The 27,173-nt window shown below is 44.6% G+C and overlaps 1 protein-coding gene across 1 annotated transcript in view; it reads left to right on the plus strand.

Moving 5' to 3' along the window:
* Positions 1–27,173, plus strand: part of DCDC5 (doublecortin domain containing 5) — a 71,511-nt gene that overhangs the window by 7,709 nt on the left and 36,629 nt on the right. Inside the window, exons 4-11 of the mRNA XM_015426371.1 lie at positions 353–452; positions 4,074–4,209; positions 13,363–13,519; positions 14,949–15,107; positions 19,292–19,495; positions 20,436–20,550; positions 23,567–23,737; positions 25,115–25,300. Coding sequence (XP_015281857.1) covers positions 353–452; positions 4,074–4,209; positions 13,363–13,519; positions 14,949–15,107; positions 19,292–19,495; positions 20,436–20,550; positions 23,567–23,737; positions 25,115–25,300 — 1,228 coding nt within the window. The remainder of the gene's footprint in view (positions 1–352; positions 453–4,073; positions 4,210–13,362; positions 13,520–14,948; positions 15,108–19,291; positions 19,496–20,435; positions 20,551–23,566; positions 23,738–25,114; positions 25,301–27,173) is intronic.

Below are 27,173 nucleotides of genomic sequence, written 5' to 3' on the forward strand. Positions count from 1 at the left end.
GCATTCCTGAAAGCTACTTCTTTGTCATTCTAAAACCATTCTGCCTCATATTCAATACAGCTGAAGGATCATCAGTCTTGAAATTGTTCCCCATAGAAAGGATTAGTTGTTCCTATATCTGAACTATTTTCACTTTAACGGAATAAGGGCTCCTCTGAGATGGTTGGTTTTATGGTCCAGCTGGGTAAGCTACACTTTCAGCTAAAGGCATTTTAGTTAATTGATAATTCTAATGAAGAGTATAGTTACACTATCACTAAGGTACTAATTCCACACCTCCCCCCCCCAAAAAAAAAAGTGCTGAAGACTTCATGCAAATAAAGGTGAATATGCATGTATTTTTTTTCAAAAGGTGCACCATGATGCTAAAATTGCCCTTTGCTGCTAGAAGGCTATTTACTGGCAAAGGATTAGAAATCTTTTCCTTGAAAGACTTGGAGAGAGATCAGCTGGTAAGAAAATTAAGAATGAATTTGGAAACGTTAATTATAAGTGTGTGTGATGAACTACATTCTATGGTATTCTAAAACTCTGCAGGAGGCTATATACTGGAATGTGTTATGGTTCCTTATTTCTGTTTGATTCAATATACCAGCTCCCTGGCTTCCCTCATCATTTTAGTACACTGTAGCTTCCTGTTCTTGACAGTGCTGATTCACTAGGAGACACATGAATGCTGAGATGGACCTTACTCGTGCCAGCTCTTTGTCATCAGAAATTCCATAGCCGGTATGTCAGTGTGAGATGGGGATCATTTGCATTCCTCCTGCACTGTGGGTTAGCAGCAGTATTGTAGTAATTCCCTGTGCCCATTTGTCCAAAGCTGTCAGTGGCAGCATTGCAGCTGAATGGGAATTGGAGGGGGGGGTGGACATTGGTGCATGGTCCTGCAAGCTCCAGTTGTTTTGTTGTTGTTGTTGTTTTTTGATAAAGGCTTTATTTACTCTCCTGAAAAGGAGAGGTATTTTGCTTAAATAGAAAAATAGGGAGGGTATATAGTGGGAGAAAGAGAAAGCTGAGTGATATATTAACTTGTAAATTAATCTGTTAGTAATGTCCAAGTTATCTTCTTAGGCTTCTTCTGTGTGCAGTCAAACTTCTTTCTTCAAACCAGTTAAAGGTGTTATCTATGTTAGTGTATTAGTAGTGTTCATTCGATGCTCTGTTAATTAAAGTTTCCTCAAGGCGCATTCAGAACCGCTCCTTCGCGTGCTGGCTTCTTTTAAATTCCCGATTTCATGGAGGGGCTTCTTCTGTTTCCCTCTCTCCGGCTTTTCCAGTCCTCCTCCGGGTCGCTGTTAACGCTTCCATTTCATGTACTGTAAATCCTCACTCTTTCATGCTCTTTCATGCCCTTTCAAAAGATCTCTAGCTCTGAGAATGGATTTTCTTTTTTTTATTATTCCAGTTTCACTTTTAAACGCTGCCATTCTCTTCGCTGGATCTTCCTCCGCAACTGTTGACTTTTAAAAGCGCTTGTAAGGCACTTTCTCGCTGTCACAGTTCAGCTTTTCTCACAGTTCCCCGCCAGAGTCACAGCCATAAACATTCCAAACATTAATCAGCCGGTTCTCACGAAAAAGCAAACGCCCAGACCGGAAGTTCCTCCCTTCTTCTCCGCTTGTCTTTTAGCCCAGCTCCGACATCTTATTATTTTTGTTTACTTTTAATAAAGTTCTTAAAACGCGCTCCAAAGAAACAGAAATTTTCTCGCTTTACTCCAAATGCATCAAAACAAATCACCACTACTCGCACAGTCCAACCCCCCCCCTTTATTGTCTCGCTAACGAAGTTAGAGGGTTTACCTCCTCGGCCGAGAAAGAGACTCCCCCCTAGTGCACCCTAACGCGCCCCGGATCCGAGCCCCTCTCCTGAGGGGCTCGTTTGGGTCTCCGCTCGCGCGGCTTCCCTCCTCCACCGCGGGCGGGTGAGATGCCCTCGGGAGCGACCCGAGGATGCGTCCGCCATTCGCGGGAGCCAAACCGGAAGCCCTGCAAGCTCCAGTTGTGATTGTGTCACTCAGGGCTTTTTTTTGCATAAAAAGCCCAGCAGGAACTCATTAGCATAATAGGCCATACCCAACAGCAGGAACTCATTAGCATATTAGGCCACACCCCTGACAGCTCAGCTCATTTGCATATCAGGGCACACCCCCATGTTACCAGAAGTGTGGTTATCCAGCCACACCCACCTTTTGCTTCTTATTCTCTTTATCTTGTTTGTTGTCAAAACCCAGGGCTTTTTCATGTTAGGCCACACACCCCTAATTGTAGCCAACCCGAATGAGTTTCTGCTGTTGGGTGTGGCCTATTATGTTAATGAGTTCCTGCTGGGCATGGCCAACTTGGGAGCCAGCCGGAACTCCGTTCCTATGTGTTCCTGCCCAAAAATAGCCCTGGTGTCACTACTGTCATTTTGGGAGGGAAACGGGAATGTATCAGGGCCAAACTAGATGTCAGGGTACCAGCACCATTTTATAGTGAGGGCCTGATTCTGATTGGGCCTGCAGCATGGTGGCCCAAGGAACTCTTGTCCTCTGCCCTCACCTTATCAAGTGCCCAAATGGGTGTCCCCCCCCGGGGAGAAAACAGGAGAGCTGCTCTGAGGGCCCAATCAGCATGGATCCCACAGGGCATTTTAAATACTTGGCATGGAAAGTATAAAACGCTAAAATGATTGGGAAACTCTCATCTATCTGTGTATATTCCTGGTTGTGCCTTAGCAAAGGTCTCTCAATGCAATCTACTAAAGCTTGACTCTCTGATAGCACCTTATAGAGCATAAATTTAACTTGAAGGAGAATTATCCTAACAAAAACTCCTTAGCTGGGGAAGTGCAACAGGAACAAAGTTTCAAGTCTAGTTTAGAATATGGAGTTCTTAAATGTATGTAGGCTTCATTTATATTCATAAACATGCACAGGGCAACAGAATGAACTAACTTTTAAAATTCTGGCTTCCTCTTTATAAATCAAAGGAGATAAATATGTGCTCAGTTGGTTGAAAGATGCTGCATGTCACTCAGCTGAGCAAATGAGGACAAAACAATTACTTTCTATTTATTTATTAATTCTAATATTTATACCTCACTTTTCCTTTTGGCCCAAGGTAGCATACAAACAATAATTAAAATAGTTCAGATGAAAACCAAATAACCCCTCCAAGTGCTGCTCATACCCCTTCAAAAGTCCTGGCAACCAAAGAAGACTTGCAGCATTGACTAATGATCTCTAACGAGGGGCCTCCTGTCACCTCTTCACCTCTCACCTTCACCTCTATTCCACAGTATGGGAGCGATGAGGGAGAAAGCTCAGGTGGGTCACCCTGAATGGGGGAAGAGTCATCAGGTAGCAGCCTGGTGACTGTAGTGGGCACATGGGAATACATGGGAGGAGACAGTCCTTCCGATATGTGGGTCCCAGGCTACGAAGGGCTTTAAAGGTCATAACCTGCAACTTGAATTGAACTTGGAAACAAACTGGCAGCCAGTGCAGCTGTTTCAAAATGGACAAGATATGTAAGATTTGTCACTTTAGTGAGCAATGGAGTTTCTTAAATGGTTTTCAAAATATTTTTTGGCTTTTTTTAATCTTAGGAATTGCAATGTTAAAGTTATTACGTAATAAAATCACTCTGTTATTCTCCCATGGTTCTAACGACTGAAATATTCTTAAACATAAATATGGCTCTGATCAGACGCAGAAGTTGCCACGGGAGCGGCACGAATGCCGGGCGGATTATAAAGGTGCGATCACACAGCAACATCTGGCCAGCGTAGCGCACCCGTTTCAGCCAGCCAAGGATGCGGAGTAAAACGCTACCTCCGAAAGTCCACTAGCAAATGGCTTGTGATGGGCCGCTGCCGGACTCTCCTTGTGTGATCGCTCCAGCGCGCTCCTCTTGCGTCATTGGAGCGTGCTGGGAACATGTGCCAATGAAGGAAACTGCTGTCGCGTCTGATCGCGTTTGCAGCGGGACACACTGTGCCATCGCAAACAGCCATGCCATGAACGGGACCTATTACTTTCTTCCTATATGAATGTGAAACAAACAAATGCATCATTTTTGTAACAGGTTTACATTTCATGTGGAGAACAGTGGATTGATCCACATTTGATCATGGCCCAGAACAAGAAACTCCTCCAGTTGAGTAATTTAATGTCTGATGTGACGGCTGTTCGTGCGTACTGTGTCATGCGTAACCCAAAAAGTAAGCATATCACAATCTCTACTGTTCTTGTAAAATGTATGTTTAATATATGCATATAAGAAAAACCAAGTGTGGTTAAGATAAGAATGGGAAAGTCCTATTGCTTTCACTAGTTGGGAGGACTTCAGCACATGTTTACATTTCTCTGATTAAAAGCAATGATATTTATTAGTGGCTCAGTTGAGACAATATACAATCCCTGGTTTATTTAATTCTAGTTGGTTTCATTATATTTGGTAGATGATTGTTCAAATCCTAATTGACTTGACAAATCCTGGTTGAATAACCATTATTCTTCCTGTGGCCTCTTGCACAAAGATCTGGTTGTTACCCCAGCCTGCAATATTGCCAAGGGTGGCACCAAGGAAGAAGCCAGAATTATGGCATATGAAACTGTAGTGAAGACTAGCTAAAGGTAAAGGTTTCCCTTGCTCGAAAGCCAGTCAAATCCGACTCTAGGGGGAGGTGCTCATCTCCGTTTCCAAGCCAAAGAGCCAGCGCTGTCCAAAGATGTTTCCATGGTCATGTGGCTAGCATGACTAAATGCAGAGGCACTCGGAATGCTGTTACCTTCCCACCGAAGTGGTGCCTATTTATCTACTTGCAATTTCTTGCTTTCAAACTGCTAGATTGGCAGGAGCTGGGGTCAGAGATGGGAGCTCACTCCATCACGCGGCACTAGGGTCTCGAACTGCCAAACTACAGACCTTGTGGCCTGCAGCTCAGCATCTTAACCTTTGAGCCAATAAACCAACATCAAACTATGGTTTGACGTGCCCCTAATTATATTTAGTCTATTTAAGCCATGGTTTCTTGTCATGTCATGTCTTGCAATGTCTAAACAAGTCAGTACTGCTTAACAGTGACTGGATTATGCTCTCTGTATTAAGTCCTGAACATATTCTCAGTTGGTTTAATGTTTTTGTTACCAAGACTATGAGTTCTATAGCTCAAGATGAACCTGTTTTTCTCTTTAGGCTCAGTCCAGTTGTGTAACTTTCTTTCTGTTACTAGGGTACATTCTGGTTCCCAGCCATGTATAAGTGCCCAGAATGTAACTCTTTGTTTCTTGAAACATGGATACTCCACACTCAACCCCCGTCCCCATCTGCTACACCAATGGGTAGTTTTCTAGTGACTTTCTGGGTGCGTTCAGACGGGGCGTTTCAGCCGGCATAAACTGTACCGGTTGGAACCGTTGCAGTTTATGCCGGTTGAAACGCGATCACACTCACCTCCAGCACATCGCAATATGCCCGTCCACACCTCAGGCACTCAGGAGAGCACATCGGCATTTTTTATTTTATTTTTACAGAGTTTGCACATGCGCATAGGCAGGCTTCCTTCTAATGAAGCCGATCGGCTGCCGCTGGGCTCTGGGCGCGTGCGCTGTTGTTTTATTGTTTTTTTGACAGCAAATGGAGCCGGGAAGGAGGGAGGGGGTGAAGAGCACGGGCAAACGAGGCCGGGCAGGGAGCCTGGAAAGGCAGTCTCCCGGGGAGGAGCTGCCGGCTCCTGCAGGGGAGGCAGCGGAGATCCTTGCACTTGCGTTGCCCCCTCCCACCTCTCCTCCCTCTTTTTTTTTTGGCATGCGTGAGTCAGGCCCGCCGCCGGCTGCCCATTGACGAACTCCCCTCCCTCGCCGCTGCCCCGGAGGAGGAGAGTTAGTCCACAGCAGCCGAGGAGGAGGAGGAAGGAGGGAGGAGGAGGGCAGGGCGGAATCATGAAAAACACTCTGCAGCCGCAGCCAGAGCAAAAGCGGCTGCAGCAGCAGCAGCAACAGCAGCGGTGGGCAGGGGAAGAGGAGAGGCGGCTTTGCAGAAGCACATAACAACCTTTTAATTTCTTTATTAACAACGGGGCGAAGCTTCGCCCAAGCGCATATCGCCAACCTAGATAAAATGGCGGGCAAAAAGCGGAAGCCTCAGGCTTCCAAACGGAAGTGCCTGTACAACGTTGGAGAGCGTTCAGACGGAGGGGTACAGCGATTACAACCGTTGTACTCAGGATACCACCACTTGGGGACCTAGTGGCAGAGTACAACGGTGTAAAGCTGTTTACAACGGTTAGGGACGGGAGGCAGATGTTCGCTGTGTGAACGCCGGTAAGTACACCGGTTGGAACCATCACCTATTCCGTTGTAGATCCCCCGTCTGAACGCACCCTCTGTGTGGGAGAAAATAGGAAGCACACATATGATTGTAAAGTTTCAGTTGTGGGGAGTTCCATAACATTAACAACATCTTAAATCTCTCACAGCCAGGTAGATGCCTTTCTCACAGTGTAATACTACAAGTCCTGTTGGAATTATATGACTGTCACTCAAGAAGTGCTATTTGGCCCTAACTAACAGCAGAGTAGCAGGAGCCAGTGTGGACTGTGGTGCTGAAGAAGAGGGTGGTTTACTCGTCCCTCCCATGTCATTTATCTGATTTAAAAAACTGTTTGAAGGTGTAGTAGGGAAGAGAGTAAGGTATCCTCTTTCCCCCTACTTGGACTTAAGCCAGCATTTTCATTTGGTGGAATTCTCAAAGGTGAAGTTTAACGTCTAAAGTTCAGTACTGAGATACTGTTTTCTTGTTTATTCATACCCTACCTTTCTCTCCAATAGAGACCTAAAGGATTCTTCCAGCATCATTGTCAGCAAGCTGCCATTCTGTTTTCTGTGACCTCTGTGTACATATCCTTACCCTGTTGCACCCGGCTTGTTTCTACTATCCTGCTTCTGTGCTGGAATGCATAAGATAACTACTGGTGGATGTGTGGGGGAGAAGATGCTGTAATGCTTGCCTATTGCTATCTCATGAGAACTGCACCTGTGTTTTGTCTGATGTTCTGCCTGGTTCCCATGGACTGGGCGCGCAACCGTTTCATTAGCCCGCCAGCGGGAATATTATTCATTGGATATGTATCTGTTTGAATTTCCTTTATTATGCTCGCCCTACCTGTGTATCCCCAGTTCTAACAAAGAACGTGTTTGAGTATGTCTTCAACGCTTTGAAATAAATTTTGCTTTTCTTGAAAACGTGGATTTATTCTCGATGCTTGGGGATCCAACATATTGTTAGAACTCCCTTTCTCCTATCGTTCCGAATCTGGCAAGATCATGAGCGGAGCTGAGGGAGACCTACCGAAAACGGAGGGGGATTCAGGATCGGTCCCACACACCTCCGCTCCTTTGGTGACGGCAGCCTCGCTGGAGGGTGCCGTGGGGGGAACGATTCCCCGCCGGCCTGCACATCTGTCTTGGCCGCCTCCGACCCCTTCGCACTGGGGTCCGCGGAAGACTCAACAGCAGGATGACTGGACTATGTACAACACTCAGGGCACCCGAGAGGTGTACTCCCGTCGAGGGAGCGGATTACGTGAAAGTCTGTTTGACAAGGGATTGTTCCCAGAGCCGGGGGCTACCTCGGAGAAGGGGTGTTCTGAGCAAGACCTCGAAGAGTGGATGTTCGAACCATCGGGGCCCCGAGGCCACGTGCGTTGGAATGCACAAGATAACTGCTGGAGGTTGTGTGGGGGAGAAGATGCTGTAATGCTTGCCTATTGCTTTTCTCATGAGTCCTGCACCTGTGTTTTGTCTGATGTTCTGCCTGGTTCCCATGGACTGGGCGCGCAACCGTTTCATTAGCCCGCCAGCGGGAATGCTATTCATTGGATCTGTATCTGTTTGAATTTCCTTTATTATGCTTGACCTAACTGTGTATCCCCAGTTCTAACAAAGAACGTGTTTGAGTATGTCTTCAACGCTTTGAAATAAATTTTGCTTTTCTTGAAAACGTGGATTTATTCTCGATGCTTGGGGATCCAACATATTGTTAGAACTGGGGATACACAGCCGCCGGCGGGACCGCCTCAGCAAGGGCCTGTGCAACAGCCGATGCCGGGGGGTCCGCCGGTGCCGGGTCTGCCGCCGCCGATGAGGCCAATGCCAGCGGGGCCACCGGTTGGTCCGGGTCTCCCTCTCAGGGGAGTTCCGGGTCAGCTGGGACCGTTGGTAAGGCCTCCACGGCCCAGACCCAAAGATCTACTGGAGGCTACCTTTGACGGCAACCCAGATGAACTCGCTTTCTTCACGGTGAGAGTGCATAAATTCGTAGAAGAGAGCCGACACCTGTTCCGAAATGAAGCTGGCCTTATTGATGTCATCTCGGCGAGACTGAAAGGAGACGCCGCCACATGGTATGTTGGACTGCACAATGACCGCGGTCCGGAACTTTTGAATTTGCGAGCATTCATGTGGGCGCTGCGGGCGAGGTTTGAAGATGTCAACGCGAGCCAAAGAGCTAAAGCGTTTCTCCGCACCTACCGCCAGAACAAGAAGTCGGTTCGCGAGTACACTCTGGAATTCCACAAGCAAGCAGCTAAGCTCCGAGACTACCCTGATCATATATTGGCTGAGATGTATCGATTGGGACTCAACGCAGACATCCGAGAAACGGTTCTGAAGACTGTCAATCCTGTCTCCCTGATGGCCTGGACCCAGGAAGCTGAAAATGCAGAGGATCGGCTCAACACCATCAAACTCGACCTGGCTGCTACGACCAACAGACCCGCCGCTGCCAGTGCCTCCAGACCCAAGACTCAACGCCTGTCGGAATCGGCACGAGAACTACGTATGAAGATGGGGCTCTGTCTCAAGTGCGGGGAGAAGGGGCATTTCGCTGTGGATTGTGGCAGCCGTCAGGTAAAAGACAAGCCGCCTACTCCGAGCCCTAAGACGCCACTGACGGGGACGAAGGGGATGGCTAAACCGCGTTTCTCCAAAGCTCTGCAGGCGGCCCAAGGTCCGGAGGGAACCGAGCCGCCCACTGCCGGGTCAGAAGAGGAGGTAGAGGTTGAACCGGCGGAAAACGACAACGGCCTGTTGTGAGAGGCGCAAAACGACACGGCCATTCTAGTTCTGCGCCCAAGGTGGTGAGAGAAACCCCTTCCCTGTTTTTCGTGACTGTCTCGTTAATGAATCCGCTCCTGGGGACCCACGTTAGGGTGAGAGCGTTGATTGATTCTGGGTGTGGGAGGGATCTCATCAGCCCTAGAGTGTTATTGGCACTGGAAGCGGGGATAGTCCCCTTGAAGTCTCCCATCATTTTTACCCAAATGGATGGGGCGCCCATGGAACCTTGTACGCATGAGACTATGGCTTTGCGGTTGGGGGCTGGCGATCATTGGGAATCCAGGACCTTCATTGTTACCCCTAAGTCGCAGTTTGATTTGGTACTGGGGAGTCCCTGGCTTTTTACCCATGACCCTTACATCTTGTGGGAAGAAGGGGTTGTCAAATTTGTGTCGGCTAAATGTGTAGATCACTGCTGGTTGGATTCGTGGGGGGACCGGCCTGCCGCGCAGTTCCCCTGCGGCGCTTTGAAGCCGGAAGAGTTAGCGTCTTTGCCTCGAGAGTATAGAGACTTGGCGAAAGTGTTTGGCGAAGATGAAGCTAACGAATTGCCCCCCCATCGCTCTACTGACTGTGCTATTGAACTCTTGCCTGATTGTAAATTGCCTAAAGGTAAAATCTATGCGATGGGGCCGGCTGAGAAAGTTGAACTGCGGAATTTTATTGATAAAAACTTGGCCCGCGGTTTCATTCGTCCGGCTTCCTCCCCTTTCGCCGCGCCGGTTCTCTTCCGGAAGAAGAAAGACGGGGGGCTCAGGTTGTGCACGGATTATAGGGGTTTGAACGCTGTTTCTTTGTCCAATGCCTACCCCCTCCCGCTAATCAAGGACTTGGTAGCTGAGGCCACCAAGGGCAAAATCTTCTCGAAACTTGACCTCCGAGATGCATATTTCCGTGTGCGCATTCGGGAGGGGGATGAAAGTAAGACTGCATTTAATACCCCTTTGGGGCAGTTTGAGTACCTCGTTATGCCCTTCGGGCTTCAAGGGGCTCCGGGGGTCTTCATGAACCTAATCAATGAGGTCCTACATGAGTTCTTGTTCAAAGGAGTGGTCCTTTACCTTGATGACGTGTTGCTGTACTCTCAGGACCTCCCGTCGCATATTAAATTGGTGCGCCAGGTCCTTAAGAGGCTTTATGAGCACAACCTGTTCGCCAAACTGTCTAAATGTGAATTCCACCAGCCCTGCATTGACTTTTTGGGTTATCGCATCTCTGGGGGGAAGGTGGAAATGGACCCTGCTAAAATACAGGCCGTGCTTGAATGGGAACCCCCCAGAACCCGCAAACAATTGCAAATGTTCCTCGGATTCGCCAATTTTTACAGAAATTTCATCCAGAATTTCGCTCAAATTGCCCTTCCTCTAACCGATTTGTTGAAAACCAAGGGAAAGGGGTTTGATGCTACCAAACCAGGCGCCCCACTTAAATGGTCCCCTGCTTGCGCGGAGGCTTTTGAGAAACTTAAACGTATGTTCACGTCTGAGCCCGTGCTGGCGCGCCCTGATGAAACTAAAAAATTCATTGTCCAGACTGATGCTTCGGATGTGGCAATGGGGGCCGCTATTTTGCAAGAAGGGGAAGATGGTCGTTTACACCCCCTTGCATTTGTGTCTAAAAATTTTTCGGACGCTGAACGAAACTGGGGGATTTGGGAGAAGGAGGCGTCGGCTATCCGGCTGGCTCTCTCCACTTGGAGGCAGTGGTTGGAGGGGGCTCAACTGCCATTTGAAGTCTGGACTGACCATAAAAATCTTGAAATGCTGAAATCCCCCCGTTCTCTCAACGCTAAACAACTTCGTTGGGCGGACTTCTTTGCTAAGTTTTGATTCACTCTTCGTCATTTCCCTGGGACGGCTAATTCCCTGGCTGACGCGCTCTCACGCCTCCCACAACATGACAGTCAGCGTGAAATCATCATGGACTCTGTTTTTTCCCCCTCCCACCTGGGGGGGGCTGTGGTCACCCGTGCGCAAGCGCGCTCGATTCCGCGCTCTGATGAAACTTCGCCTTCCCTTTTCCCTGTGGGGGGGGGGCCTGGGTCCAGAAATATGTTTCTGCTTTTACTGATGAAGATAATGCCTCCCTGCGGGCATTGCCGGATTATGTCCGTAGCCCAGAAGGTCTGATTTATTCTGGGGACAAACTGTATGTGCCTATTTCAATGAGGAGGGAAGTGATGGATTCTGCTCATGGTTCCAGACTGGCAGGACATTGGAGTTTTGTTAAATCACTGCAACTCATCCGCAGACAGTTTTGGTGGCCACACATGCGCAAAGACCTATTGACTTTTGTTCGATCCTGTCAGACCTGTGCCTTAACTAAACCCAGGGGGGGCAAGCCTCCCGGTCTTCTGCAACCACTCCCTACTCCATCGAGGCCTTGGGAAGTGGTGTCCATGGACTTTATTACTGACCTCCCTGTGAGCAAAGGGAACACTGTTATTTGGGTGGTTGTTGATTTGTTTTCTAAGCAAGCTCATTTTGTGCCTTTTCCTTCCTTGCCTACAGCACAGAAGTTGGCGAAATCGTTTATGTCTCACGTGGTGAAAATTCATCAATTACCTGCTAAATTAATTTCTGACAGGGGGACCCAATTTGTTTCTAAGTTTTGGAGGGAACTTCTTTCCATTTTAGGGGTGGAACAAGGGCTCAGCAGCGCGTATCATCCTGAGACTGACGGACAAACAGAACGAGTGAATCAGACCCTGGAGCAATATCTTCGTTGTTTTACTAATTATCAACAAAATGATTGGTGTGAATTGTTGCCTCTTGCTGAATATTGTTATAACAACACTGTCCATAGCTCCACGGGCATGTCTCCTTATAAAGCTGTTTCTGGTTACGACAGCCCCCCCTCCCTTTCCTGGAGGGGATGGGCCAACGTCCCGTTGGGGATGCTAATACTTGGTGTACTTCTTTGCAAAATGCATGGCCTCTGCTATGCCAAACGCTTGACGCAGCCAAGGCTGCTTACAAGGCCCAGGCAGACAAGGGTAGGGTGGTGGGGTTTGATCTGAAACCTGGGGATCTTGTGTATGTCTCGACCAAGAACATTAAAATGCTGCGACCTAGCAGGAAATTGGGGTGGAAGTTCATTGGTCCATTCAAAGTGCGTAAAGTCATAAATAATGTGGCGGTTGATGTTGTTTTGCCTAAGAATTTACGTGCTCTGCATTCTGTTTTTCACATGAGCCTGTTGAAGAAGGATCCTGGCCCGTCTCCCTGGAGACCATCGGTTACTCCTCCTCCACCTGTCATTTTGGAAGGGGATCAACATTTTGAGATCGCTGATATCCTGGATTGTAAATTGAAACGTGGTAAACTCTGGTACCTTATCGAATGGGTTGATTTCAGTCCCCAACACCGCGAATGGGTGGAAGAAGGGGATATTCGGGCCCCTTACATGATCCGTAGTTTCCACAAGAGGTTCCCGGACAAACCGGGAGGTCTCCCGCCCAGCCCGGGAGATCTCCCGCCCGACCCGGGAGGTGTGTTTTAGATGTATTTTAAGGGGGGCAGTATGTCAGCAAGCTGCCATTCTGTTTTCTGTGACCTCTGTGTACATATCCTTACCCTGTTGCACCCGGCTTGTTTCTACTATCCTGCTTCTGTGCTGGAATGCATAAGATAACTACTGGTGGATGTGTGGGGGAGAAGATGCTGTAATGCTTGCCTATTGCTATCTCATGAGAACTGCACCTGTGTTTTGTCTGATGTTCTGCCTGGTTCCCATGGACTGGGCGCGCAACCGTTTCATTAGCCCGCCAGCGGGAATGTTATTCATTGGATATGTATCTGTTTGAATTTCCTTTATTATGCTCGCCCTACCTGTGTATCCCCAGTTCTAACAAAGAACGTGTTTGAGTATGTCTTCAACGCTTTGAAATAAATTTTGCTTTTCTTGAAACGTGGATTTATTCTCGATGCTTGGGGATCCAACAATCATTTGCCCCTCTCCCATTGTATCCTCACAGCAACATCCCTGTGAAATAGTTTAGGCTGTAAGAGAGTGACTGGCCCAAGGTGACCTAGTGAGCTTTCATAGTAGGTCTGGCAATTCAAATTTGGGTCTCATGGATCCAAGACTGACATTCCAACCACTACACCACACTGTCTCTACACATAAATCTTCCTGTAGAAACATCATCTGCTATTTTGAAAATATAGTTTGCCTTTTAGCATGTTTGTTTGGCAAGAAACCTCGTCTGTACCATTATTTAAATAAAAATATTTTTGTGTACATTTCTCTAGACCTTGCTTTAGAGGTAAAGAATCATATTGTTGGAACCAAACTTTCCATTGAAAGAACTATAGTGGGTTTTGAAGAGGAAAGGGTTTTTGAGGAGTTGGAGGGAATACAAGCTGAAGGAAACACTAAAAATGTTGAAGACAAAACAGATGAATGTTTGTAAGTAATCTTAAATTATGGAACAGCTGTGGTGTATATATTTAAACAGACTTTGGGAGGGAGGTATTAGACATTCTAGAAACAAAAATGGCATTTATAAATGTTCAGATGTGTTATACCTATGTCTACTGTCCCTACTGTGAAAGTGACCCTCTAGTGTGATGTTATAAAATAATGCCACAAAATAGAATTTGACAGTTCTGTTCTCTAATGTGATTTTATTTTAAAAACCCACACAACTACAGAATGAATTCATAATACAGATTCTTACAGAATCTTTATCTTGAAGCTTTCATATCTGGCATCATGACAACTTTTAATTAAAACTTTTGGGCTTTTAGGCCATGTTCTCTGATAAAAACTTATCTTACTAGGACAGCAAACTGTCTAGTGAGGTAAGTTTTTATCAACAAACACATCCTTAAAGCCCAAAAATTTGCTGCTTATGACTCTGGTTGCAAAAAACAGTAATAATAAATAAATAAATAAATAAAATAAAAGCCCAAAATTGTTAATTAAAGATAGTCTTACAAAATCATTAGGTGTGGTTTCCCAGAGATACCTGAATCCCAGGAATGTATATGTGGGGACTTCATAAAATTATTTTTACCCATTCTATATCCATAGTGGACACTGGGGAACCTTATCAAATCCCTGGGTGTACTTTCCCAAGGATTCCTGAATTGCAAGGTTGGGGGGCCATCTCCCAGCTCTTGACACTGTGCCCTCAACTGTCAAGAATCTGGGTGTGATTCTGGATGCCTCCTTATTAAAGGAGGCCCAGATCACAAATGTTGCCAGACCAGCATTTCTCCAGCTGCTCCAGGTCTGACAACTGGCCCCCTATCTGTTTCGCCCTGACCCAGCCATAGTAATCCATGCAATGGTCACCTCAGATTGCACTACTGTAACTCGCTCTACATAGGGCTAACCTTAAGACTGACCTGGAAACTCCAGCTGATCCTGAATGCGACAGCACAGTCCTCATGGGGACTCTGCATACGGCACATTTCCAACCTGTGCTTTTTGAGCTGCACTGGCTTCTGGTAGAGTACCGAATCAGGTTCAAAGTTATGGTATTAACCTTTAAGACCCTTAACGGTTAGGGACCCATGTATCTTCAGGATCGCCTCTCCTGCTATACCACCCAGAGAGCGCTACGCTCAGCTGATAAGAACCTGCTGGTGGTCCCCAGCCCAAGAGACATCCAGCTGTCCTCGACCAGGGCCAGGGCATTTTTGGCCGTGGCCCCAACCTGGTAGAACAGCCATTGCTGTTTATTCAGATAAAACTCCCATTGACACAAGGGGGGGGGTTCTTGTTTTAGTTCTTAACATCCTTTTGAAATTCAGCTTTAATAGATTATTGAGATCTCCTTGTGAAATCTAAATTGACAATGAGTTTCATATAGAGTTTAACATCTTTTTAGGAGTTCACACGCAAGGTCCCATCTTAAAGTTGATAAATATTGTACAACTCCTAAATATAATTGGCAGCAAAATTCTAATGCTTATGAGGAGGACAGCAGCTTCCAGAAGGAGAAAGGTGAAGAGTTCTTCGAAAGTGTGGAATTAGATCAAAAATACAGGTCAGATATGTATATTTTATGCATGGTAAAATGATCTTCCTTCTTTTGCATCTAAATTTTCTTCAATGACATTATTGCTACTAGATTTTTATAACTACACAATCTATAACAAGGAAAATCTTTGGAGGGGCTTTAAACAAGGAGCAATCAAGGATGATGAATCTGATATTTCTGTATATGTGACCCTATTAAATATACACTGTAGTAATATACTATAGCCAATTTCCTTAGGGTGACAGTACTAAGAACGTCAGATATGCATCGTAAACCTAGTAAGCCAGGTACAGAATGCAGAGCTTTCAGTTGTGCACTAATTGCATGCTATAAAATTCTAATGGAAATAAGTTTTGTGAGTGGCCAAGTTAAATCTTCTTAATATAGAGCTAAGGATGTTTGAGCACCAGTCAGTTCTCCTAATGTTCTGCTCACCAGTTTTAAACAGGAAGCCAATTTTTTATCAAGCAGTTCAACTGTGTGAGAGTAGCTTGAGCCTGTTCAACATATAACTTTCCACAGATTCAAACAGTACAGAGTAATCAGCAGTATTTGAATCATACACAGTCTAGTCCAACAGCACAATGGGAAACGTAGTCTTCCTCTACGTGTGGAGACCCGTCATCACTGTGTGCCACTCTACAGCCAATAAACAGTGAGCAAACCAGTAGTTCAGCTATTTATCAATAAAAAATGACTTGCTATTTGGTATTCACCTAAGTCTAAGCTATTGACATCATTTGTTTTTGCATGTGCATTTTTGTGTAGTCTTATGGGAATCATAGTTTTTCCTTCTTCCTTACTACAACATTTAATTACTTGACATAACTATCCATGTCTCTGGGAGAAAACTGACTTCATCTACTGTACAAGTACAAAAATAATCATAGGGCAGAAAAGAAACTCCAAATCTACTGTACAGTTGCAAAGCTATTTAGCACACCGCTCAAATCCAATAATGGCAGGGGAGGAGGAGCTGAGGCTTAGCTCAAGAGTACTTGGAGCTGTTGAAAACAGTATGATCACTTACTGAACGTGTTCATTGTGAAGATCTTGTCATTCCTAGTTAGAACTAAACCTATATCTGGATATGTTAGGCCCCCACCAGAATGCGTAAATGTCATGTTGAAGTCTATTACATTTGGTTTATGAGTTAAGAGGTGTACCTTTTTTGGCAATAAAAACACACCCTGAGCCCCATTCCTCATCCAACCATTGTGATTACGCTAAGTATGAAAATTAATCTCTGTAACAAGAAGGAATGGTAGAGGACATATTGCTTTCTTCATTAGGAGTGGGAGACAATTGCACCTGAGTTATTTGAAGCCCTCAGCCTCTCATTCCCAGCAACCTTTTAACAATCTCCTAAAAGGCCATTTCTGTCTGAGCTCTGAAAACCACACAGGTGTTTTCCAGGAACACTGATATAACAATATTAGAGTTTGGAAGAGAAGACATTTCAGATAATATGGCTTAGTGGAAAGGATAAAAGAGGCAGGAGGGTAAATAAAGAACCAGCATGTGTGTTCTTTGACTAGCAAGAACAGTCAAAAATGTTATCATAAAAAACATGTTTTTAGAGGCATTGAGTTTACATTTCATATAATATTTGGGGGATAATTTTATTATTCTCTTGGCAATTCTCTATCATTTGTACTTCTTTTGCTGTGTTCATTCTCTGTTACTATATGTTCTAGCATCACTACTTAAAAATCAAGACAGGCTGAAGAGATTTGCTGGATGGCATTCAAGTTTGTCTTCCTTTTAGTCCCCTACCCCCCCCCCAAAAAAAAGAAGACACCAAGACTGGGTTATGCAATGGGCTAACTATTTACCCAATTAGTGTGAACACCCTTAGAGACTACCTAACAGGTTTGTCAGCATTTGTGAAATCCTACCCTGGCTTCAAGCCCACTGTACTACGTAGCTGAAGAGAAGAAGAGATGGGATTTATACCCCGCCCTTCACTACCCAAAGGTGTCTCAGAGCAGCTTACAAACTCCTTTCCCTTCCCCTCCCCACAACAGACACCCTGTGAGGTAGGTGGGGCTGAGAGAGCTCTTTAAAGAAACTGCTCTTTTTCAAGGACAGCTCTTATCAGAACTACGGCTTGCCCAAGGTCATCCAGGCAGGGGCAAGTGGAGGAGTGGGGAATCAAACCCGGTTCTCCCAGATTAGAGTCGGCGCACTTAACCACTACACCAAACTGGCTCTCAGCTGAGCATCACTTGTCCTTGCCTGCAACCAAAACTGTATGAAGAGATTCTGCCTATCAAGACAATGGTCACTATGAAAGCTCAGGTGTTAACCAACAGCACCAAGAGAGTTCCCTCCCCATGCACTCGGACAGCCTAAACTGACCTAAGATACCTCCATGTGCTCGCTGATCTAATTTACATAGTAACAAGCCTGCATTAAACATAATACATTCATTGCTCTAACCAGGCCCTATTTAAATGGGGCATTACCAGTCTGCTCTGACCAGCTCCATCCCACACCATAGAGTATGAGGCAGGCAAAAAAATTGTTGGGTATTACAAGTTAAATTACACTCAGTGTATCTGGGGTTAAATGTGTTGTCACAGGAAATCACATGTTTCCCATGTAACCAATGTTAGTTTAGGACTACAAGCCCGGGAAAATTCTCCCTGATCTAGGAGTTTCATTGGAAGTAAAGTGTCAAGGTGTTTTAGCATTTTATGGCTCCTCTTCCCATCTTTGTTTTGCTGTTCTCAAGGAGAAAGAAAGAGTAGCCATAATTGCTCTCTTCTAGTCTTGTCTTTTGTAGTGTAAAGCTGTAGGGAATTTAGCTCCGTTGTTATTTTCATCCCAGTTACCCTTCCCTATGCTAGAATGTAGTAAAAACTTTCTTTTTAAACACACATGGACTCTCAGTCTAAATTATTTTACTCTGGCACTGCTAAGCTATTTTATCTCTGCTAAAAACCAATTTTAGACTGACTCAGGGCCAATATGGAGCAGAGGTCCATCAGTGGCTATTAGCCACAAGGTATAGATAGGGACTCTGGGGCAAGTGATGCTCTGTCATCTTGGTGCTTGGGGGGGTCAACAGTGGGAGGGCTTCTAATGTCCTGGCCCCACTGGTGGACCTCCTGATGGCACTGGTATTTCTGGCCACTGTGGGATACAGAGTGTTGGACTGGATGGGCCTTTGGCCTGATCCAACATTGGCATCTCTTATGTTCTTATGTAACCAAATAATTCCTGCGTGATCCAGAAGCGGCCACTAGTTCCATACCATACTTAAAGGGAGGGATACTGGGGCACCTCTTTCAGCAAAAAGGTGGGAAGGTGAGAAAGTGCTGGCTTTTAATAAACCACAAGGGCTTTCCAACTGACTGAGTAGCATGCTATCCTGCCCACCCTGGTAGTCTGTTCCCTTTTAAAAGAGAGTGGGCAACAAAATGACTCCTACTGAGTGTAGGAACTAACCATTCCCCAGTTTCAAGCAAGTGTAATACTGCTCAAGTAAAGGTAGCATTTAATCCTCTGTGCTGTACAGAAATATGTTTTCTAAGACTCCAATGGACTTGGCAGTTTCAGGACTTCACCGTACAGGATTACACTGCTTGTCAGTAAACTCCTCTGTGCTGTTCACCAGGTCCTTTCTATAGTTTCAGTTGACCTTTCCTTCAGGTCATTAATAATTTTAATTAAGTGCTGTCAAGTCAGAACCAACTTATAGCAACCCTTAATGGGGTTTTCAAGGGAAAACATGAGCAGAGGTAGTTTGTCATTGCCCCTCTCTGCATAGAGAGTACTAAGCATGACCAACCTTGCTTAGCTTCCAAATGCTGACAAGCTTGGACTATTCTAGGCTATTCAGGCTACTCACAGGTATTTTTATTTATTTATTTATTTATTTATTCATTTATTTGCTGTGAAGTTGCAGCTGACATGGCAACCGCTTAGGTTTTTTCAAGGCAAGAGATGTTCTTGCATTCCTTGGTGGTCTCCCATCCAAATAATGACCAGGGCCAACCCTGCATAGCTTCCAAGATCTGATAAGTTCGGGCTAGTCTGAACTGTCCAGGTCAGGCCACAGGTCACATTAGCCGTGAACAAAGATTCTGCACACTTCACTTGTCTAGGTCTTTTTTGTCTGCTGTTACCATACAGTGTGATGTCACAGGGTGCTTTTCCTAATAAATATATTTACTTGACCTTAGGCATCAACATAAGCTGACTAAAGAATTGCAGAAAGCCCATCATCAACAGTTTGAGTTTAGAAATGGGAAAATTATCAGCTGTAGCTTTCCAAATCTTGTTTTGAGCGTGAAGAATTCGGACCTCCATTCTGGTACTGATGTGGTTTTGTTGGAAAAGAAATGTGAAGACATCACCCAATACTGGATATGGAGAGAGGATAGCAGGTACAAGTTCATTGTTAGAGTGTGGAATTTCACAAGGCTTTATTGGCCCTCCTAGTCTTATCAGCAGGTGGACTTTCTGTCAGGGTAGGTCAGGTTTCCATTTCACTTGTTCTGAAGTGCAGACATCATATGCTCTTCTAGCTAGAATTCTGTGTAATCCTTTCAAAATAAAAAGCATAGACAAATGGATGAGAAAATGGCCAACTACAAATTTTGCTTATGAAGGGTTCTACATTTAAATTATAAATACATTATGGCAGGGGTCATTTCCTGCAGGAGCGCACAGGAGCGGAGCTCCGGCAGTAAAGAGCCCAGGGGATGGGCACATGCAATAAGCTCCACCCCCTGCTCCCAGCAGCCCTCAGTCAGAGCAAGAAGCAGCCAGGTAAGTTGCAGAGCCCCCCCCAGCCCCCCAGTCCAAAACAGCCCAGTGGCACATTTAAGACCAAGTTTTATTCAGGTACAAGCTCTCCCTCCTCTGCGAGGACAGATCTGCACGTCCCCCCCCCAATGGCTAGGAATCCAAAACAGTCCAGTGGAGCCTGAGCCTTCTGACACACTTCCAGTGATGTCAGGGGGTGTGTCATATACAAATAAATTATGCTAATGAGTTGTGCTAATGAGTTCCGGCACCTCTTTTTCTACAAAATGACCCCTACATTATGGGAAATCCTTTTCTTCTTACCTCCTTATAGTAGAATTTATCCAAGCCTCCCTTTGGGGACACATTATAAGCTTCTTCAGATTCTCACTAAACCATCTCATGTGTGATTCACGGGGAAATTCAAGTCTAGCTGTAACTGCCACAACCCCTGTAGGTATGTGCTGGGTCACTGCTCTAGAATATATCACAAGAACACCGGTGCCATTCAGTTAGCAAACCAGCGTCAAAATATCTTGTGATGTAATCTTATACTCTCAATCACCTTTCTGCTCCTAGGACATTTCATCTAATGACTGACCCCAATCTAGTGTTAGCAGTATCAATGCCTAATATTCTGAATGGCTGTCCAAAGTTTCCATTGAAAATGCAAGGATGTGCTGTTATCATTCAGGTAAGGGACAGTTGTAATCTAGGTATACAGAGAAATTGCCAAATGATTACCTTTATGTATGTGTGTGTGTGTGTGTATGAAATACCACCATTAACAATTGTATGGTTGTTGTTGTTTAAAAAAGGGGGCTTTCTTGTATTCTAGAAGAAAATGGCATGTTGTTTCAGCCCTATATAGTTTGGGACCAATGTACCTGAAAAACTTCCTACTCCATTATTAACCTACCTAACCACTATGGTCATCTTCAGAGGCCCTGCTTTGAGTGCAACCGTTTTCTGAGATTAGATGGTTGGCAACCTGGGAGAGGGTGTTCCTGGTCATGGCATAAAAACTCTGGTACCCTCTACCCAGGAAGATTCATCCATCCCCTTCTTGTTGACTCCCTCTGCCAGTGGATGAAGACTTTTTTGTTTCATTTGGCACTCCCTCAGTGATCCCTCCTTTCTGCCCAGTTGTTTGATTGTTGTTTCTATGTTTGTGTAGGTGTTTTAGTTATTTTTTTAAATTGTAATCAGGGCTATTTTGGGGCAGGAACGCACAGGAACGGAGTTCCGGCTGGCTCCCGAGTTGGCCACGCCCAGCAGGAACTCATTAGCATAATAGGCCACACCCAACAGGAGAAACTCATTAGGACTGGCTACATTAGGGTTGTGTGGCCTAACATGCAAAGGGTTCCTGCTACAAAAAAAGCCCTGGGTTTTGACAACAAACAGGGTAAACAGAATAAGAAACAAAAGGTGAGTGTGGCTGGATGACCACACTTCTGGTAATGTGGGGTGTGGCATAATATGCTAATGAGTTGCTCTGTCAGGGGTGTGGCCTAATATGCTAATGCATTTCTGCTGTTGGGTGTGGCCTGTTATGCTAATGAGTTCCTGCTGTGCTTTTTCTACAAAAAAAGCCCTGATTGTAATGATGTGTTTTTTAGTTGGGTTTACAATGTGATGTTATGTATACTTTAATTTGTTAGCCTCTTTGGTGGCCCTTGTGAGGTCAGAAATGCAGGGATATACATTCCTTCAGCGGGAAGGGTGGGATACAAATTGAATTAAATAAATAAACAAACAAACAAATAAAACATAACAAAAGGTAAGGTTGGGAGAGAATAAGAAGAAGAGAGAAGGCTGCACCTCACCAGAGGCAGAGCTGACCCAGCTGAGCTCTGAGAAGCAGCAGGAGACAGAGCTGCTAGAAGGGTGAGTGTTTTTTATTTGCTTTCAGCTGAGGAGATTTAGCTGAGGATACTGTGTGGGAGGAATATGTTTGGGAGTGTGTGGATGAGTTTTAATTTGTTGCAGAATCCTGGCTGCTTGAGAAAGGGTGATTGTTTGACTGTAATTGGATTGCCTGGGTGTAATTTCAATATCTGCTGGCCCTGCCCTCTGCTGGGTGAGGCTTCTACTTAAGGCTGCACCTCGCCAGAGGCATGAGCTGAAGGGTGAAAGCCAAAGGGCTCTTAGACTAGGGACTCTTAGACTAGGGGCTCTGTAAGAAGCCCAGGAAGGACTAGAATGCCATGGCCCTAGTCTCCTTGTGTTCCCAGCAAGGTAAGTAGATTTCTACAAGGAGAACCACATAAATACAAAGGGTTTTAAAAGGGGGATTATATATAATTATTTTTTAAAAAGCAGTTATGAAGGCAGAATGCCAGTAGTGGGTTGGGGGCTATACAGTTTCTTGTACATAGTGTTACATGTATGACTATCTGCCCACTGGACAGAAGTCTTGGGTGTCCCGGTGCAAGGAGCTCCTGGTTCGCAGGACATGAGTTTACACCCTTGAAGCCAAGGTGGCTGACCTGGAAAAGCAGAGACAGTCAGCTAGGTGCATGGAGAAGACTCTCAGAAACTTGTTAGATATGTCCCACTTTGAATATGGCAGCCCCGATGCTGTCAAAGAGCATGTGGGTCGAGAGGAAACAGGGCATCGTGCTGAGGATAAGGGGAATGTGCCCTCAGAAGGGACCTCTTCCTCAGCTGGTGAACGGGTATCCTTTTGCACCAAGGAACCATCCCTGGGCAGGGAGGGAGGGGGGCTCTTGGTAGTTGGTGATTTGATCCTTAGGCAGGTAGACAGCTGGGTGGCAAACCCGTCTACTGACTGTATGGTGATTTACCTTCCTGGTGCAAAGGTAGCAGACATTATGCATGTTCTAGATAGGCTGGTAGACAGTGCTAGGGAGGAGCCAGTGGTTGTGGTACATGTTGGCACCAATGATGTGGGGAAATGCAGTTGTGAGGTTCTGGAGGAAAAATTTAGGCTTCCAGGCAGGAAACTCAAGGCCAGGACCTCCAAGATAGCCTTCTCAGAAGTGCTACCTGTTCCACGTGCAGGGCCAGAGAGACAGGCAGCGATCAGGAGTCTCAATGTGTGGATGAGACGATGGTGTAGGGAGGAAGGGTTCACCTGGCCCATGCCTGGTGAAACATGCTCCCCATTGAGATCAGGGCCCTGCAGGATCTTCTTCAATTCTGCAGGGACTGTAGAACGGAGCTGTTCCACCAGGCCTTTGGCTGAGGCAGCGGGCATCTGGGTATGGCCTCCTTGAGGTTGTTGTCACCCGTTTAACAACTGCTGGCTATCACTCTTGTGTTATTGGAGAGCCAAGGAATCCCTCACAACCAGCCAATTCCACTCTTAGGCTGTGAGCACCATTTTAATGTATATTACTGTCTATAAATTTTGGCTTTATTTATTGTACTACTGGATGTAGGGTGGGCTATAAATATGAAAAATAAAGAAGTAAATAAAAAACAAGTATTCTGTCCCCATGATTCATGCTTCTGTGGCAATGGCTTGACAGTGCTTATGAAAAGTATTTCAAAAGCAATTGTATCTGCAACAACTGTATGTACAACAATTAAAAAAGAAAGAAAAGAAAAATCGAACTAGTTTCTTGCCAGGTAAACCTGAATATTTAAAATAATCATTTTTAAAAAACATAAATGACTAGTTGAACAAAAATTGCAACGACTGGAAATCTTAAAATAAGATGGCAAACTTTTTTTGTTTGCAGAAATACAAAGAATGTATAAATGGTGCTGCCAATCAAAAGTGGAATTGCGTGGAAACAACAAAGGTTTTTAATGCCTTTTATAGCACAATATTGGACCAAGAAATCACAGCAGCAAATTATGCTTCTATTTGTACATTCTGTGTGACCAGCACAGAGAAAATAGATCAACCTGTAAGTAATTTTGTTCTGTATAATAAACAAAAGCAAAAACCTAAATCAGAGAAGTGATTGCTACACTGATGTAAGTATATCTCTTATGCAACTGAAATAGATAAATTAAACATTCTACTTCTATCTGTATAAAATGTAGAACTGGGAAGCACAGTTGACAGGAAGGACAGGTGGAAGGTGAACTGGCCCAAATTACTTTATTCAGGCACACACACTTAAATACACTTTGTTTTGATTCTTTTTCAAACCACTAGAAACACAGGTGATTATAATGAATGGGATCAGTCCAAAGTAGTGCCCCAGTATGGTTACACTTCCGGAGGAACACTAGGAAGATACCCATGTTAGTAAACATTGATGCTTGTCATGCTGTAGCAAGACCCACCCCTGTGAGAGGATCAAGGTGGGCTCTCACACCAAGTGATCTGGGGGTACCAGAGGTGCCCAGTCCTAAGACAGAAACCAAAGATGAATAATAAAGCATGCAGCAGGAAGTCGGGTATTCCAGGAACTCTGGATATCTCCCAAGGAGCAGACAACTTGATCCAACATATTCCCAAGCCAAAATGAGCTCGAATATTTCTCATCATGCTGCCACTTATCCCAAGCTGAGCCCCACCACCCTCATTTCCTTATCTTTCTGCTAATACAGCTAGAAGTATTGTTTTCTTTAAAACATGGGTACTGGGAATCATGAGGCCTATTGTGATGAGAGCAGTGGTTTCTTGGGAGTGGTGCCAAACTAGACAACAGTGACCTGAACGTCACTCTCCCCAGAGTAGAGATCCCAAGCTGGGTCTTCCAGTATACAGTGCTGGGGCTGGGTTCTTGGCACTGTTTTCTTTAGATACTGCATTGGAGCTGCTTTCCAAACTCATATCATGGCACTGTTTGAAGACTGACACAACATGGGGCCAATTCTGCACATCTTTACAACCTTATTATTGTTTCTGAACTCATCCAGATGACAGTTGCATGATAAGGACCTCCACAGTTGATCTCATCAAAGTGATAGCTGTGGGACAAACCCACAGGAAAGTGAGTCCCATCCATCTGGTTGCTTTAACATCTAAAGGGTGCTTTATGTTCTTTAAATCTATACTGTTGATAAAATAAAGTGTAGTATTAAACTACTTAAAATTGCAGAAGGTACATTAAGCAACACCAATATATCATCTTTTTCCCCCACTTTGATACCTACAGAATTTTGAACTGGAGAAATCTGTTACTGGAATAACTTGATTCTTATATCTGAAAGTTTTAAAATCGAACAATGTTTGAGAAGTTTGAATACAGACAAAAAATAATCAAGAGTCGATAATTCCAAGCTTCTTTCTCATCTTCATTTTAAAGATTTTCAACCATTGTTCTTCACAGGGCTACTATTTTCTTTCACCGGATAGGAAGAAAAAAGTAATGATATGCTTGGCTTGTGCAAGGGCCAAAAGAGGAAAGAAAGATCTGAGAAAATTGTCACCTGGTACAATGTTCTTCTGTGCATCTGGCTCTGAGGAAGCAGATAGTTTTTCCATGCGGCCCTTTAAGTGTCTTAATGTTAAGAAGGTATGTTTTATAAAATTGTGTCTTACCATAATGAATCATTTTATAACCTTCTTCTTTGAAGTGCTTTGAAATATTGGAAATCTGTACTTGAACCTGGAGATCAGAATTAAATTTTCAATTTTACTGGATGGAATAATGGTCTTTCTGTCGGTTAACAAGGGGTGTTATAATTTATTCATTTGGCCTTCAGTATGTAGCGATGTCCTGAATATAAAGGTGTATTTTTAAGAACATAAGAGCTCTGCTGGATCACACTATGAGTAGTACTCCAACATGCTGTTTCTATGAGCAGCCAAAAGACTGGTGCTTGCACACACGCAAGCACAAGCTTTTGCGCACCTCCCACATCCTCGAAGGAATCACGTGGGGAGGGGGAGCCTATTGGAAGGCAGCGCGGGAGCGCTGACCTATCAGGGAAGGCTGGCCAGCCAGATCTAGTGGTGGCAGCCATTCCCTATTCCATTCCAGACAGAGACGAGCTCAGGAGCGGAGCATCGGGGTGTCTGGGAAGACCAAGGGAGCCTCGTGGTGGATTGGACTCAGCTGTGGGGACGATGGAGCAAGGGATCAGGTTGGAGGGGCTTTGGGTTGTGTTTCATTCGAGAGGTGGGTGGGCAACTGATGTTTCTGTGAAGTCTATAAGCAGTACATGAAGTCTTGCCTGCTGCTTGCCCCCCTGGCAAACTGGACGTTCCATTTCATTATGATGGCTATTCCTTATTGATAAGTCCATCCTCCATCAATTTCTCCAGTCCCCTTTGAATAACTGTTGTCCTTAGAAGACTAGTTTCACAGTTATAATATATCAAGTGATAAATGATTTCCTCAAAATTCTTATAGCACTTTAAAATCCAGTAAAATGGAATATGGTTTACAGTGGCTTTTAGGAACACAAATACTGATAGCTAGCATCAGAAATATTACATACTAAGCAGGTTTTAAAGTTCTATTGTAAAAAGAAATGAGAAGAGAAGAGATTGGAGTTCAGTTGGTATGCCTGTCAATTGACTGGTCAGATATTGACCCTTGACTACCTGTTGCTTAAGGATATTATCAAATATTCCATGAAATCAAGAATGCTGAGGTAGAGGTGGCAGGTGTCTTTTATTTCATTGCGTTCTCTCGTTTCTTAGCAAAGGAAGGACTGAGGTACATCTGCTTCTGCTAGCTGTGCTGCAGTCAGAGGCAAGCAGAACCACATCAGAAAACTTTTCCTACTGGCTCTCTGCAATACTTGGAGGCATCTTCCAACGGACTTTTCAAAATAGTTGTTATCAATTAGCTTAACTGCTGTTTTAGTTTCATTTTTAAAAACTTTTGAAACTGTAGGCTGACTTTGGTATTCCAAGATAAAAGTCAAGTTAAAGGACTGTTTAACAAGTTTCTCATAGTTTTGAAAACACTTCTTAACATTGTTAAAAGACATCTAACAATGCAATTTTAAGAATACTTTCCAGGGAGTAAGCCCCATTGAATAAGCCTGGGTAGGATTTTGAATAGACCTGTTTTGGATTGCTTTCATATAACCCATACATTCACAGACAGTAAGTGGGGATTACACCATTGAAATGTAATATGTTTTACACTTTATATTCCAAATCAATGTTTTTCTGTTCTGATATGAGTTATGACCTGTTTGACATTTCACAGCAGAGATTCAAACAAATAATAAATCAATCTATAATTTAAATATGATTATTGAAGATGTGCTTATTTCAGGCACTGGGTTTCTGCTTATTTTAACAGAAACATCTGTCCAACCCCCAAATGCCTACAACCCTTCCAACAGATGGGGGAAACACTATCATATTATCACAGTTGGGTACACCATTGATTTTGCTGTACATTTTCATATTCATTTATAATTTCTGGT

This window comes from Gekko japonicus, unplaced genomic scaffold (assembly GCF_001447785.1).
Source record: "Gekko japonicus isolate JY-2015 unplaced genomic scaffold, Gekko_japonicus_V1.1 scaffold742, whole genome shotgun sequence".
NCBI lineage: Eukaryota > Metazoa > Chordata > Lepidosauria > Squamata > Gekkonidae > Gekko > Gekko japonicus.